This window comes from Elephantulus edwardii, unplaced genomic scaffold (assembly GCF_000299155.1).
Source record: "Elephantulus edwardii isolate Elephantulus edwardi_28Jun2011 unplaced genomic scaffold, EleEdw1.0 scaffold00090, whole genome shotgun sequence".
NCBI classification, from domain to species: Eukaryota; Metazoa; Chordata; class Mammalia; order Macroscelidea; family Macroscelididae; genus Elephantulus; species Elephantulus edwardii.
The window spans coordinates 6,940,477-6,958,042 of NW_006399840.1; the positions used below are offsets into that span (position 1 = coordinate 6,940,477).

At 37.1% G+C, this 17,566-nt stretch overlaps 1 protein-coding gene across 1 annotated transcript in view; it reads right to left on the reverse strand.

Moving 5' to 3' along the window:
- Positions 1-17,566, reverse strand: part of USH2A (Usher syndrome 2A (autosomal recessive, mild)) — a 1,454,174-nt gene that overhangs the window by 301,467 nt on the left and 1,135,141 nt on the right. The window contains exons 48-49 of the mRNA XM_006890571.1: positions 12,493-12,685; positions 3,507-3,675 (exon numbers count right to left, since the gene is read on the reverse strand). Coding sequence (XP_006890633.1) covers positions 3,507-3,675; positions 12,493-12,685 — 362 coding nt within the window. The remainder of the gene's footprint in view (positions 1-3,506; positions 3,676-12,492; positions 12,686-17,566) is intronic.

Below are 17,566 nucleotides of genomic sequence, written 5' to 3' on the forward strand. Positions count from 1 at the left end.
TTCCAAAAAAAGGTGACCCAACAGAGTGTGGAAATTATCGAACAATATCATTGATATCACATGCAAGCAAGATTCTGCTGAAAATTATCCAAAAACATTTGGAACAAAATGTCAACAGAGAACTGCCAGACGTGCAGGCTGGATTTAGAAGAGGTTGGGGCACTAGGGATATTATAGCTAATGTTAGATGGATCTTGACAGAAAGTAGAGAATACCAGAAGAATGTCTATCTGTGCTTCATTGACTATGCAAAGGCTTTTGACTGTGTGGATCACAACAAGCTGTGGCTGACTGTGAGAAGAAGAATATCAATGAGAAATTAAAAAAATTTTTCCCCTCAACCAAAAACCAAACCCAAATCTATTTCTGTTGATTTCATTCTCACCTTATAGGAGTGAGGAGCACTGGCCTTTAGTTTCCAAGGTTGAAATCTTTCCTAAAGCTGAGTACATCTTTGAAGAGCCTGGTGGGCTTAATCCACCAAATTTTAGTTAACAGCCAAATGTTTAACCACTAGTGTGCCTCCCCCTCCCACCCAAAAAAAGGGCTAGTGGACATAAGGTACAAGGACCAGTCATCTTCTCATTAACCTCTCAAAATGAATCTATTTCAGGCCAGGCTTGAAAATGTTTTCTCTCTAAAAGCTGCAGTTAATTGTTATTCTTCTCAAAGAATGACCCACATTAACATTTAGCTTAGGGTCATTAGCATATTTATAAAAAAAAGTCCTGTGTGATGAGGAGTCTTTGCTCTGCTGCTCTTTGTTATGAGGTGCTACAGAGGAATTAGTAAGAAAAGAATGAAGTAAATATAATTACAAATATTTCTGTCTCATTTATAAATATCAAGATGCCTATGGTCATCTCTACCTTCATCTTTAATTACATTCCAATACAAGATGTCTCACACTCTCTATGTGCTCTTTCCTGGTGTAAACAGTGGTTAAAATAGTTAACAAAGATCACTGACTGAGGAGAGAGGTCACAATGTAAGCTCTTCATTTAGTTACACTGAGATTAATGATGGCAGCAAAACAGTCCCTCTGATTATTGCAAGAGAGTGTCTATCTTTTCTCTGAACAACAGAATAAGCATTCCAGAACTGTAAAAACTGAACTACTTTAAAGGCTATTGAATGTGGGGCTTGTTCAACAGTGTGGGAGACTTAAAACATTTCAGAGCCAAGTGAGCATGTGCCAACATATTACATAACATTTTAAAATTCTTGTTTTAAAGAAAAGTTGTAAAACGTTTGTATCTTCTCAATTAACTCTTTTTGTGCTTCCATGGTTTAGTTCATGGATGTTTTTGCTAACAATTTTTTGAGGGGGAATGTTGACTTTTATTTTGAAATAAAACAAAAGTAGTGCCCATTCCACTTCTCAGTTTGAAAGCAAAAGGAGCTCTTGCAGTGATGCCCATAGTTGAACATAAAAATAAAATCCCTCTGGTTTGAATTCACTAGCAGTTCAAGATCAGAAGACATATTTCATTGAGAAAGTTCATTGTCAACTTTCTCTCCAAATTAATGAGAACCAATGATGTCAATTTGAAGAGTAAGATATTCCAGATCCAGGTCATGGCCTTTTCAGTCACTTGATATGCCTCTAGGAGCTGGATAGTGACTAAGGATGATAGGAAAAGACTCAGTGATTTTGAGTTGTGATGATGGAAAAGGGTACTGAATATCCCATGGACTGGCAAAAGAACAAACAGAAATGTCTTGGAAAAAGTGCAACTAGACGGATCCTTATAGGCAAAGAGAGTGAAGCTTCCTCTCTCGAACTTTGGGTATGTTGCTAGGAGGAGTTACTCTTTTGAAGGGGACATCATGCTTTGAAAGACAGGGGGTCTTTGAAAGAGAGGAAGAAACAGTACTGCAGCAAGGGAATCAAGTGTGTCAGAAATTATAAGGATGGCACAGGGCAGAATGGGGTTCAGGTCTGTGGTTCATAGGGTCACTGTGAGTCCATAGCACCTAATACCATCAACAATACTGGCTCAATAGAAAGATGATCAATCTTCTCTTGTGCCACGTACAGTCTCTCAAGAACCCACTGTAGGGTCAATTATAAGTCATCTCCAACTCCATGGCAAGGAGCTTTTGAGTTTGGGTTTAAAAGATGATATTTTGTGTTAAGATTAAAGAAGGTAGGTGGTAAATATTTTAAGAGGTAAAAGAATGATAGGTGCCATTTTAAAGGATATAGAATATTTTTCAGAGTTTAACTATAAACAATAAATCATAATGTTAATGTAACTTGTAAATGTTAATATTCGTTTTCTGCTAGACTTAGAGAAGAAAACCTAGATTAGCACTTCCACCCTTTAACCTATATAAATTTAGCCATGCTACTGACCCTCTCTCAATCTGTTTCTTTCTTCATAAACAAGGAAATATTTATACATTGACAGTACAATAGTAGTCTCTCAATTGTGAAAAATATATTAGGCATGTAGAATGATACTTGGTGCAAAATTGCTTAATTACTTAGTTATTAACCTACAAGTTGGTGGTTTGAACCCACCAGGCACTCTACGGGCAAAAGTCATGGTAGTGCCCTCCATAAAGATTATAGCACAGAAAAGCCTCTGGTGAAGTTTGCCCTGCTTTTTAGGGCCACTTGAGTTAGAATTGGCTTGACAGCAATGGGATTGTTATTTGGATTTTAATCTATAAAGTCTTTTAATAGAATGTCAGAGATTTTTTACTTTCATAAATGCTTTATCATCACAGTTATCTTGTTATCACCATTCTCAAATACACTGACTGAACATTTTTTGTACAGTAGTAATTTGGGGAGAGTTGAGAAATTCTGTTGATCAATATAATAAAACAAAAAGAGAGGAAATGATTCTGATTGTTTCTTTTGGATAGATTCCTCCTGCTTCTCATCAACCTAGAGAAATTACAGGATGCAGCCAGTAGATAGGAATTGTGAGATAAACTGAGTTCATTCCATCCAGAGGCAATGCATGCCTAGTGGAAAATAGACATGGAGGACACGCACATGGGATTAAGAGAATGAAACATTAAAAATATCACAGATTTGATGGTGAAAACGTTTAGCCTTATGAAACAAGAAAGCAAAAAACAAAAGGGACAATTGAGCTCTTCAGGTATGTTAAAGAACTCATTAACACAGATGTAAGTCCATTGTGTTCCACTCTTTTTTTGCTTGCATCAACCAAACACATTGGTATTTAGTTAATTCCACCTCATAGTGGCCTCTTGGACAGACTAGAACTGCCTCATAGGCTTTTCAAGGCTGTAAATACTGTCAGAACCATGGACTTTCTGTTTAGCAGCGAGCACTCAAACACTATACTATCTGGGCTGCTTGTATCTGGCAAAGCAGGGAGAAGACCTATCTAAACAAGCCATGGCTACGTAATAGTGGCTCAAGTTTTGATGGGAGGTATGTGAAATTGTTAATTGACATAAACCAAGTGTTTACCTATTCAGGTTCCCATGACCCTTGGAGTCCACCTGGACAAGATCCTCACCTGGTAGAATTCTAGTGTAATACCCAGAGCAGCAATCATGATTTGGTTGTGCCTCTCGTATTCTGCCACCACAACAAACTCCCGTTGAATTCAGAGTAAATGGGAAATACTTCTCTTCACAGCAGCTGTATCCAGGCTTGAGGTCATAGAGAACTCCATTGCAACATACCTGAAAGTCACAAATTGGTTTGATGTATTAGTTTAATTAAGAGCACTATTCTATCATATTATATATCAGATAAAGATTTTCTCATGAGGCCTTATTAGAAGACCAAATGACTGGAGTGCATTATGCTGAGTGAACGAACTCAGTCTCATAAGGACAAATATTGCATAAGACCATTATTGTAAAAATAGAATAACTAGTAAAAAGTGTATGGGAACCCAAGGGAGGAAGGGAATGGAGCAGAGGAGTGAGTATGGATAAGGGGGAATTACTAAGTTGCACAATTTGGTAGGTGGAAAGAGAGGATTAAGGAAATGGGAAGGATCCTGCAAGGACCTGAAAAGACAGGGTACTAGTGGGCATAATTCAATGGTGATTAATTTTGGAAAACAATATATGGGAATAGTTGTATGAAATACAATGTGAATGAAGGAAAATGTGAAATACAATGAATAATTTGGTGTGGAAACCAATATAAAAGAAAATATTTAAAAAAAACCAAATGTAGCACACTAATGAAAAAAAAATACACTTTAAAAATATTTTCCAACACCATTATAATTTTATCAATGCCATTTGATATAATAGAACTTATTTTCCTTTTCCACTATGCCTTACATTCTATTATAATACTCTATAAATATGAATTATCTTTTGAATATCAGTCCTAGTAGTGTAAAGAAGACCTAGAATTGGAAATGAATAATGTCTTTCATATATGTTTTTATTATGTAATTTGACAACACTGCACTGATGGAACACTGTTTCTAACTGATCTTTTACTTTTCTTAAGTAAATTTCATTTTCCTTATAAATTATATGTTCACTTATTTATGAACTCAATCTTCAGGCAATGCAGTTCCCAGAGAGCTCAGCTTATATATACAAAGCACAGGCCATCACATTTAAAAAAAAAAGAAATTTATATGGAAATTAATTTTGAAAGGCTGTTGTAGCTCTGTGTTTTCTTCAGGAACTGTGGAAGAAATTATGTGCTTGAACAATCAAATAATTATTTGCATGTTCACTTGAGGTTCGAGAGACTGACACTATGTTTATATGACAAATCAAACACTGTATAGTTGCTGAAATGTAGTCTTAGAACCTTTCCCTGGCATAAGTTACACTAATTAGAAAGATGCTTCTTGTGGCAGGCAAAAATCAAGCATGCTTTGAGATGTGTTTTCATTTTTATTCATAGCTAATTCTATCTTGCACCAACATTTGAACCAAATTCAACACCCAAGCAGGAGAATGTGGGATATGTGAGTCTTCAAAAGGGAAACGAGCTTTGTCTTGCATTCATTTACAGAGCTACCCAAAAATCAAAGAGCTGAAGAAATGTCCTAAATTTTAAGTTCTCTGTGGTTCCTTGGGTAGTATTTGCTGTTGCTGATTGCTGTCGAGTCAAGCACAACTCATAGTGACCCCATGAACAAAAGGCCTGAAGCCCTTCCACAACCATCACCATTTATCCAAGTTCCCAGAGTTTCCAGAGGTATGCTGCTTAGGAAATGGATGCCACTCTTGCAGTAGAGTTTAACCTACTGTAATATTTACTCTACTGTGATAATGTTTTTTAAAAGTGTTTAGTTATTAGCAACAAAGATTCAAAATTAGCTTAGTTCTAAGCATAAATTGGATGATTCTGCTTTTTATTGTTAAATTGCAGATGAAAAGCAAATTTCTGAATTCTTTGGAGTTAGACAAACAATTCTAAACAGCTGGTAAAACACTCTGCAAATTTATTTGAGATCTAAGAATGTTAGTAATTCTTACATTTCTGGTAAATAACAAGGGTTTTCTTCTTGTTTTATAAAGCTAATCCAAAACCGAGTTCAATAGGAATTGTGTTGCTAATGCTGAAGTGGGTGATTTGAATTCATTCACCAGCTGCTCCTCAGGAGAAAGATAGGCAATCTTCCCTGGTAGGATTAAGAGCCTCTGAAAATCCACTGGAGTGTCAGCTATTCCTTGGTTTCAACTTCACAGCAAAGAGACAAACACAAAGTTTTGCTATTGTGTGGTCTTACTCACATTGATTATCTATGTTTCTCATAGATAATCCTGGTTGGATCAAATGGTAAACATGTTAAGCTTCAAAGAAAGACCTGAGGCTATTATTCTAAAAGAATAGCCATTAAAAAGCCTATGCAACACAGTTCTATTCTGATATTTGTGTCCTTATGAGTAGAAGTTGATTTAATGGCAACTGGTTTGGTCTCTTGATTTTATTGTCTCTAAACATATGTAACTGGTTTTTCTTTTAGCTAGCTTGTTCAAGCTGCTCTGAAAGAATTGCAAAAAACAAGGTCCTAGTAATTGATGGCTTACCATTTGACATATTTCAACAAACAGATGCAGCCCACAGATGTGCTCACCGAGTTGTGCCAAGAAATCTGGAGGACAACCACTTGGCCAACTGACTGGAAGAGATCTATATTTGTTCCCATTCACAGAAAGGTGATCTGACAGAGTGCGATAACTTTTGAACAATATCATTGATAACACATGCAAGCAAGATTCTGATGAAAATTATCCAAAAGTGACTGGAACAGCACATCAACAGAGAATTGCCTGAAGTGCCGGCTGGGTTTAGAAGAGGTCACGGTACTAGTGATATTATAGCTAATGTCAGATGGTTATTGGCTGAAAGCAGAGAGTACCAGAGGAATGTCTGACTGTGTTTCATTGGTTATTTAAGGGCATTTGACTGTGTAGATCAATAAACTGTGGCTAACTCTGAGAAGAATGGAAATCCCAGAAAACTTGATTGTGGTTACACAAAACCTATACTTGGCAGTCGTCAGCACAAAGCAAGGAAATACTGCATGATTTAAAACTGGGAAGGGTGTGTGCCAAGGATGTGTCATATCTCCATGTCCTTTCAATCTATATGTGGAACAGATTATCTGGGAGGATTGGGCTCTATGAGGAAAAATGTGGCATCAGGATTGGCGGTAGACTCAACAATCTGCATTATGCAGATGACACAACCCTGGTTGCTCAAACTGGAGGACCTGAGGCTCTTGCCGCAGAAGGTCAAGGACTACAGCTTTCAATATGGATTGAAGCTGAACACCAAGAAAAAAAAAAGATCCACACCACTGGGCTGATTGGCAGCATCATGATGGGTGGTGAAAAGATTGAGATTTTTAATAGCTTTAGTTTGCTTGGCTCTACAATCAACACGCTTGGTACCAGCAGCCAGAAAATTAAAAGATGAATTGTATTGGGGAAGTTTGCTGTCAGAAACCTCTCCAAAGTACTGAAGATCCACGATGTCAGTCTGGAGACTAAAGTGTGCCTGATACAGGCCATGGTCTTTGCAATCACATGATATGCATCAGAGAGCTGGACAGTTACTAGGGATGATAGAAGGAGAGTTGATGTCTTTGAGCTGTGATGCTGGAGAAGAGTATTGACTATACCATGGACTGACTTGAGAATAAACAAGTTTTTCCTGGAGAGGGTGAAACCAGGTTGCTCCTTGAAGACAAGGATTCGTCATTCTTGTGAGAGCCGAAGGACAGCACAGGAGAGGAAGATCCTAGATGAGATGGATTGTTAGTGATTGGGGTAATGGGGGTACATGTGTCAGAGACAATAAGATTGGCACAGGATAGAGCAGGGTTTAGAGCTGTTGTACAGAGTGAACATTGTACAATATTGTACATTGTGCAGGTGACTGGACAGCACATAACAAGAACAACAACAGCTTATCAATTGATGCCTTTGAGCCGTGGTGTTGGAGAAGAGTGTTGAATATACCATGGAATGCTAGGAGAACAAACAGGTTTGTCCTAGAGAGGGTGAAGCCAGGCTGTTCCCTGGAGGCAAGAATTCTGAAGCTTCATCTGATATACTTTGGACATGTTGCAAGGAGGGACCAGTCCTTGGAGAGGGATGTCATGCTTGGGAGGGTGGAGGGATAGTGCAAGACAGGAAGACCTTTGATGAGATGGATTCATTCAGTGACTGGGTAAAGGGGGTAGGGTGTGTCAGAGACAATAAGATTGGCACAGGATAGAGCAGGGTTTAAGAACATAGGGCTGCTATGAGTTGCAGGCAACTCGACAGCACATAACACAATATCCTTATCTAGTAACTAATTGTAATTATTTTATTTTTTTCCTAGATTGATTCCTCAAATATAGGTCATCATACTGGTTCAGTTCTATTCTTTCATTAACAATGCTATTGTCCATTGGCCTCAGCCCGAGGAAATAGAAATCTTCTAAACGACTGTGGTTTAGATTAGCAAAGAGGACATTTTCAAGCATATGTTTCTCTAGGAGATTCTTTGCATACACTGAGCATCTTCTAATCTTCTAATTCAGATTTTACTTTTTTTTTTTTAAAAAAAAAGTCTTTTATTTGTGTAAAAGGTAATTCAGTCTGTAAGTTCAACTTCTCAGATGAAATAAATGGAGATTTCAATAAACTCAGCTGATAAGTATATGGTTAATTTTGAAAAGGGACCCTTATTATAATAAAAAATTAAACAGACATTAGAAATTTAACTGGCACAAGAGTTGTGCCATAAATTAAAAAAAAAAACCACAAATTTGTTAATAGGTTGATCAAACATTAGTAAATAAGATATTAAAAAATTATTTTTTTTCAAGTCTTTTCTCCTGCATTCTAATTTCCAAATAGAGCCCTATCTTAGTGGTACAATGGCTTTGGCCATCCATCTAAAAAAAAAAAAAAGTAAGCTATAAACCAAAAGATTGATGGTTGGAACTCACCAGACAATCTGTGGGAGAAATGTGAAGCGGTTGGCTTCAGTAAAAAGCCTTCTGGGCAATAGGGTCACTGTGAATCCGAATCAAATCACTGGCAGTGGAATTTTGGATGTTTTCAAAACAGTTCTATAATCTGCTTTCAAGGTGTAGTTCCATCAACCTACTAGATAAGAAGTTCCAATGATTGGTATCTACAACCATTGCTTTAACAAGCCCTCCAGACCTGATGTTTATTTGATCTTGATGACTGGTACAATGATGAAATGGCCAACCTTAAACTGACTTAACATTTGTCATGATTTAGGCTGGAGGTTTTTAGACTCATAATAAGTTTATTTTTTATGTTCCTTTAATCTCAAACCCCAGGGAATATATATTAACCCCAAACATTAATTTACAAATACTCTCCTCTCTTAACAACACAAAGGAATCTCTGGTGGCTAGTCTGTAGGGAGTAGGGCTGCTAATCCAATGGTCACACCTCTCTAGGGCAGAATCCACAAGCAGCTATGAGGGAGAAAGATAGTGATCTCTTCTCCTCCTGTGCAATTTAATGCTTCAGAAGGTCAATGAAGGGTCAGATACGAGTCAATTCTGACTTAACAGCAATTCCTGAATGAGTTAACAATGTACCACATGTCCTGTATAAGATTAGAGAATATGATATTTTCTTTCCAAAAATATTGTATTACATGATATTCAAATGTGCTGGTTTCCTAAAGAGTTACAATTTCATTTCATTTCTCTCATTTAAAGATGTACTTCTTGTTGTTATTGTTTGTTGTCAAATCAGAATCAACCCATAGCTGACCCTCCAGCAGGTTTTCAGGCGCAGTAAATCACATGGGAGGAGATAATTCATCCTTCTTCTGCAATACAGCTGGTGGATTCAAACCACATACTATTGGGATTGCAGGACAGCTTCTTACCAGTAGGTCACCAGAACCATTTCCCTCATTTTAATGTATACTCACTGTTCTTAAAAGGTAGTCCATGTCTTTTTCATTTTGGTGTATAGTGATCATGCCTCTTTTATTTAAAAAAATCTGACTTGCATTATCTTTTTTTTTTTTTTTATTGACTAAAAACTGTTTTTCTGGAAAACAATGGATTTGAGAATTTTATACAAAACTATCATTTATTTTATTACAAAAAGACATAACATTTCTTTATTTTTAAAATTTTTATTCTGATTGTAACAGAAGTTTATACAAAGGTTGAGTTTTCATTCATTCACTGTTACACATTTCCCTCTCTCTACTTCTCCTCCCTACCTCTAGTCCACTTTTCAATGCATCTTTTGCTCCATATTGTGTCATACATCTAATGTTTAATCATACATTCATTCCTCTCCTATGGTTCTCCCCCTCATCTGTTCCAACGTAGTGTATCTATTTTTTTTTTCCTTTCCCTTTCTCCTTTCACATCCTTATATCAGACCTAGAGCATTGATGGGCAGTATTTGTCCTTTTGTGGCTGAGTTATTTCACTCAGCATAATGTTTTCAGTGCTCACCCATGTTGTATAATGTTTTACGAGTTCACTGTTTTTCAATTCTGTGTGTAAATAGAACATTGTGTGAATATACCACAGCTTCTCTAGCCATTCATTTGTTGATGGGCACTATCATATCATTTGTATATAGCCACAGTATTACTACCTTTTAATCAATCTGGTTACCTCTTATTTCCATCTTTTGTTGTATGGTCCTAGTAAATACTTTCAATACAATATTGAACAGGAGTGTTGAAAGTGAGCATTCTAGTCTGATCTCTTCTGACAAAGGGTATTCCCGTAGTCTTTCTCCATTAAGAATGATGTTAGTTCTTGGTGTCTATACAAGATACTTTTCACTGTATCTGGGAAATTCCCTTCTATTCTATTTTCTTGAGTGTTTTATTCAGAAAGAGCTACTGGAGTTTTGTCAATGACCTTTTCTGCATCAACGGATAGGAGCATGTGATTCATGTTCTTTTTTTAATGTGATGAGTTACATTGCTTTTCTTCTTATGCAGAACCATTCTTGTATACATGTTATGAATTCCAACAGGATGTTAGGCAATATATGTTGGAGAAGGTGTGGAGAGCTTGGAACTCTCACACATTGTTGTTAGGAACTACTTTGAAAGGTAGTTTAGTATTGTCTCAAAAGCTGAAAATAGAAATTGCATATGACTCTGCGATTCTACTGCTAGGAACATATCCTGAGGAAAATAGAACTGAGGCACAAATCGATATTTGTACATCAATCTTCACAGCAGCATTATTCACAATAACAAGAATATGAAAACAGCCCAAATATCTATCAACAAATGAATGGATCAAGAAATTACTGTACATTCACAGGATGGAATACTATGCAGCACTCAGGAACAATTTTGAAAAATACTATCTGACCGTTAAAAAAAAAACAAACAACAAACCAACAAACAACCAACCAAAACACAAAAATCCCAAACTATATTATATGGGAGAGTCTAGAGGGCCTTATGTTGTGTGAACTAATTCAGTTTCATAAGGATAGATATTCCATAGGGCCATTAGTGTATAAAATAGAAGGATAGCTAGTAAGATGTGCATAAAAGTTTAGAAGAGGAAGGGGTAGGAAGTAAGGGGGTTGAGAATAAGAAGGGAGCAAAATGACCAGGTCACAGAATTTGGTGGACGGAGGGAAGGCCTAAAGAAATTAGGATAGATCTAGTGGAGATCTGAAAAGTCAGGGTGACGGTGGGCATAGATCAATAGTGATTAGTTTTACAAAACTCAGTATACTGGCATGAACATATGAAACCCAATGTGAAGGAAGGAAATGTGAAACACAATGTATGTGAAGGAAACCCAATTTTGTATACAAATTTTGTATGCAAACCAAAATAAGATTAAAGAAAGTAAGAAACAAAACACCACAACATAATCAAGCTGCCAAAGAACAAAAAGAACTAAAAATTTATATACTGCCTAATCCTTTTCCTATTTGTATAAATTTCTCTTGGAGAATATTTTTAATAAGAAAACTTATAGCAGTATTTTTTCCTTAGAAAGTGAGTTTTAATTCGTAAAATCTGATGATCAGACAGTGCATTTAAAATCTAAAATTGCATAAACACTAGACACAATCACAATTTGGAGCATATGTATAATATATATGTACATATAAGTTATAGATTGTTGTTGTTGTTGTTGTTGATTGTCTTCAAGTCAAGCATAACTCATAGCAAGCCTATGAGCAAAAGACCTGAAGCTTTTCTATAACTATCTACATTTATCAAAACTCATAGAGTTTCTGGAAGCATGTTGTTTAGGAAGTAGATGCCACTCTTGCTTCCAAAAAACCTAGATAGGTAGATAACTACAAATAAACTTATGTCAGTCATAATAATTTGATTTGTGTTTTGCTATATATTGTTTCAGTAATATACATTAATAACTGTTTTTTCATAGTGAAGCTTGTGAATTTATGGTAGCGTCATTGAATGGATGATGTTGTTGTTGACAAATAGGAACATTATTTCATTATAGTAATTCTTAACTTCCAGTAAGGATTTCCTGCATCGCTTTTCAATAAATGTCATTTACAAACTCTTCTGTCGGGGTGTATTATTGATTAGATTCCTAAACTGCAACTAATAATAACATTAATCTGCAAATAACCGTACTATAAAGATATTTCTAACCAACTACAAAAGATTCTGTCCACAGTTACTCATCAGTGCCATATAAGCAAACACCCACCTGCAGGTGAATGACTTTGTTGTAGAGAAAATTAAAGTCATTCAATCGGAGGCAAATCTAGGAAGTTCCTTATCATTGCAATAAAACAATACTTTCTGGGAAGATAGAAAAAATGAAAAGACTAAAACCCCTCCTGAGGGTGGGGGTGACAGGATTTTCTTATACCTCTCTTCTCCACGAATTCTCGATAGACTAAATGGTATTTAGTCTTTACTACCATTAGTTAGTATTTAGTATTCACTATGATAAATGGTTTAAGGAGCAAGTGATTTTTTTTTCTTTTTTTACCTGTGGTGTTTAGTGAAAAAGCATGTATTACTGATTAATGTAAAAGATTTACCTTAGATTCAGGAGAATAGCATGTGTGTCCACAGATATCCTCAGGTTTTTGACATTTCACTGCCTTGCAGACTCCGTGGTCTTTAGTTAACTGCGTGGTTTTTGGGCATGAACGCCATGCTCTTCGTAAGATAGTATATCCAAGAATGATGCCATTTGGCTTTCCTGGAGCCTCCCAGTCAATTTGAAAGGATCTGCAGCAGAAAGAGTAATCAATACTTCTGAAGAGACAGCGTTTAACATTACTGCTATTGGTCACACTTGCTTTTCAATTAAACTTCCCTCCAGATTGGTCAAAGGTTTCTTTCATCAACAACTCCCTAATTAAAAAGTGGCAGCAAAATGATCGCTGTTTCTGTCAAGATTAATATTTTTATGTTAAGGAAACACACTTTCATCCTCTCTGGGTAAATGGTAAGTGTATGCACACACATAAAGATTGTAAGTATATAATAGAATCTGTAAAAGTATTACACATGTTGTTGTTGTTGTTGTGTTGTTAAGTGCCGTCGAGTTGTAGATGACTCATAGTGACCCTATGAATGAAAGTCTTGGACACTTGTGTGAATTTCATCCTTTCTCCAAGTTCATAGGGCTTCCCGAGGCAAGCTATTTACAGAAGTGGATGCCACTCCTGCTTCCAAGCTTGTTTCAACCGGGGAACGCCACCCAACACTGTCCTCCATGGGTAACCATTAGCGCATTTGACACATCAGTGTCACAGAGTTCAGCTTCACAGCAACCACAAGTTACGTCTGTATGGCAAGTGGCCACACCAGGGCTATACAACCTAGAAGAATGTTTCACCAAAAACAATTAAAAGACAGGCCTTAGGGCAGATTAGAGTCACCCGCCAGTGGTTTGGTAACATCGCTTTTAGTCCACTAGGCCAACTGGTCACTTAGTTTAAGGCTCTGGGCCACCCACCCACTTTTGAAGGGCAAAAAAGAGCAATAACACACAGCAGAAAGGACTCCAGAAACTTCCCTTGCCTTGAGTGCCACCAAAGTTGAGCTGCCCTATAGAGATGCCAGCCCATCCCACCAGTCAGCCAGCAACTTCCATATGTTATACTATATAATAAATAAAGGTGGCCTACTGGCAACAATTTGCATTGCAGTTCCGAAGGCAAAGGAGGATGGGCAATCTCTTTCTGTTCAATCTACTGTCTCCGAAAACCCACTGAAGAGTCAACTATGAGTGGGTCAGGACTCCATGGCACATAATAACTAGCTCATGGGAATTTTCAGAGGCAGTTCATCTCACAGGAGGAGATAGTGCATCTTTCTCCCTCAGAGCAGCTGGTCGGTTTTAATTTCATGCCTTTTGCTTGAAAACCCACTAGGATATCAGAGCTCCTTTTGTAGACATAAATATTTTATAAGCAGATAACAATTTTTATTGATATTAATATATGTTGTTGTTGTGTGCCTTCGAGTTTGAACTGACTCATAGCTGGCCCTCCAAGAAGGTTTTCAGAGACAGTAAATCACATGAGAGGAAACCACTCATCTTTCTCTCATGGGGCAGCTTGTGGATTCCAACCAAGTGCCTTCATAATTGCACCACAATTTCTTACCTCTAGGCCACCAGAGCTTGTATAACTATAGATACCTGTATGCATTCTTGTTTTCTGATAAATGTGAAATCATGCAATAACTGTTATTTTGTAATTTGCTTATTTCACTCAATTAAACATCATCCATGTTACATTTTGAGGAATCACTGAGGAGGTGTGTGTGTGTGTGTGTGTGTGTGTGTGTGTGTGTGTGTGTGTGTTTTATGGGTAGAATTATATCTCATTGCACTTTGTAGCTCATTTTCTTTACTCACTTATCTGCTGATGGACAAATACGTTGTTTTAATCGTTTTGCTATAGTGAATAATGCTGTAACAGAGGAGTGCACACACATCTGTTCATGTTTATTTTATCTTTAGGGTATATACCTAAATGTATCATAACATATTTCTTTACCTGTTTTCATAGTGGTTGTATGACTTTTTTTATTAATTTTATTTTTATTATTTTTTTTGTGTGTGTGTGTGTAACGTCAAATCAGATTTGACTGGTATAGGAGGAGATTGTTCCTCCTTCTCCAGCAAAGCATCTGGTGGATTTGAACCACACACCTCTGGGATTGCAGTGTAGCTTCTTGCCACTAGGCCACCAGAGCTCACCTGTATGACTTTCCTGTTTCCCAATAAATCTCTTGCCAGGGTTTTTAAGCTTTTTTAATCAGGGCTATTTTTGCAAGGGTGAAATGTTATCTCATTGGAATGTTAATACTATTATTTATCTTGTTATTTTTGCCATTGAAAATTTACACAACAAAACACGAACCATTTAAACCATTTCTCTGTGCACAATTCAAAGACACTGATTACATTCTTCTAGTTGCCTAACTATTTCACCCTTCTTTTCCGAATCATTTTATTCCCAATCAACATAAACACTACAAATTAAGTGACCTAAGCTGTGTCATTCTGTACCAATAGAAATGTATTATTCCCTACAATGTGGCACTCTGCCCCTGTAAAGACTACAGTCTAGGAAAACCTAAATAACAGTTGTATTCTGTATTCTTGACAGTACCCCAGAAGGCCAACCACAAGATTCCTATCTAATCTCTTGAGAAGGTCCTAATGTTCAATGCTGTTTTTACTGCTGTTGTTATGTTCTGTTAGTTGGGACAGACTCATAACTTACCCTCAAGTGGGTTTTCAGAGGCAATAAATTACTTGGGAGAAGATTGCTCCTCTTTCTCACAAGGAGCAGCTGTTGGATTCAAACTTAATTCCTTCAGGATGGCTGTGTGGTTGTTAAATGTTCAAGTCAATCATGACTCATAGCGATCCTATGAATAACAGATATGAACCTTGTTCTATCTGACACCACCCTCATCACCTCTGACATACTTGTGCCCATTATTGAAGTTATAGTGTTAATTTATCTCGCTGAAGGTCTTCCTCTCCTTTGCTAACCTTCCCGCTTTCCTAGCATGATGTCTCTTTCCAAGAAATACTCTCTTCTAACAATACGTCCAAAGTATGTGAGATGAAGCTTTACCATCCTTGCATCCAAGAAGCAAGCACTCTATAGCACCTTCTTTAAGACATATGTATTCATTCTTTTGACAGCCCATGGAATATTCAGTACTCTTCTCCAGCACCACAACTCAAAGTTGGGTTTCTCTGTTGTCATCCTTATTCATTGTCCAGCTTTCAAATGCATAGAAAGTAATTGAAAAGACCATGACCTGAATCAGGTACACCTTAGTCTTCAAACTGACATCATTGCTTCTCAGTAATCACCAACTTTATTGTCTCTGACACACCTACCCCCATTACCCCAGTCACTGGTTCAAGCCATCTCCTCAAAGGTCTTCCTGTCTTGCACTATCCCTGCATGCTCCAAGCATGACATCCCTCTCCAAGGTCTGGTCCCTCCTTGCAACATGTCAAAATTATGTCAATGAAGCTTCAGAATCCTTGTCTCCAAAGAGCAGCCTGGCTTCACCCTCTCTAGGATGAACCTGTTTGTTCTCCTAGAAGTCCACGATTCAATACTCTTCTTTGCACCACAGCTCAAAGGCATCAATTTTTTTTTCTATCATCCCTAGTCATTGTCCAGCTCTCTCATGCATAGCAAGCAATTGCAAAGACTATAGCCTGGATTAGGCACACCTTAGTCTCCAGACTAACATCATTGTTCTTCAGCACTGTGGTGGGGTCCCTTACAGCAGACTTTCCCAGTGCAATTAATCTCTTAATTTCCTGGATGCTGGTACCAAGAGTGTTGATTTTGGAGCCAAGCAAACTGAAGTTGTTAACAATCTCAATCTCTTCACTGCCTATTATGATGTTGCCAATTGCCCATTAATTGAAAGGTTGAAGGTTCAAGTCAATTCAGAATAGCTTCTGAAGAACTATCTGATGATATTTTCCTGAGGAAAAGAAAAATGTTTCCATTGAAAACACTACCCTTGTATATGTAGAGTCACCATGAGTCAGAACTGATCCAATGATGAGTGGTTAGGTGGAAATCCTGTCTTCTTTGTGGCTCACTGAATTAACAAACAGTAAACGCTAAGAGTATTTAGGGTGATGGTCATGGTGGAAAGAAGTAGTATTGCATATGAGGAGCTGTTCCAAGAGAAATTATGTTAAATTGATGCTTAGTGAACAGATGGCTTGAGGGGGAACAAACCCTTAAATATATGCAGAATAGTGGGGTGTTTGCAAATGTTAATGTTTGAAAAGATACATTTGATGAGAATTAACTTTTGAATATCCAGATTACAGGTGAATATAAGAGCAGATAATCAAACTTGAGAACTAAAAAAAGGAGACTAAAGCATAAACAGAGCCAGAAATTTTTAAGTCACCATTACCAAAGTGAGGCTGATAAATGAAGATTATTTGCAGGACAGAATACCCTTTGGATATTAGTATGGCAAAAATCAGGAGACTATTTGAACAATTTAGGTAGGAGGAATAGCTTTATGAGTAAGCTTTGAATGGAACCAGTAAAAGAAACCAAGCGTTTTTGGAGGGTGAGAATAACGTGTCACTTAAATAACAAAGTGAATTAGGAGGAAGAACTGGATTTTGCTGAGAAGCTCTCCAAAACTACTTCCTTTCAAAATGATTAAGGAAGCTACAGATACAGGAGAAGTTGGAGAATGTGTGGGAAGGAGAAGAAAATGTGAAAATGAAAATAATGATGGCAGAGTCTCAATAATAAGATCAATATTTTCTGAAGTCTCTTTATCAGACAATGAGTCTGATAATCAGGACTCATTGGCCACAAAAATAGTATTTTCTTAAAGTAATGACAATCATAAGGCCATTTTGAGACTGGCCAACAGTACAATTAGTACATTCAAAACTTGCTAGGTCAAGAGGTTTTCCTCTCATATTTTAAAGAAGTTCAAAAAGAGAATCCCATTCCAAAATAAGAGTCTACATTTTTATTTAAAGGTACATTTGTTGTGTGTGCCATAGAGTCAGAACTGACCCATACCTGACTCTCTGGCTGGTTTTCAGAAGCAGTTGATTGCACGGGAGGAGATTGT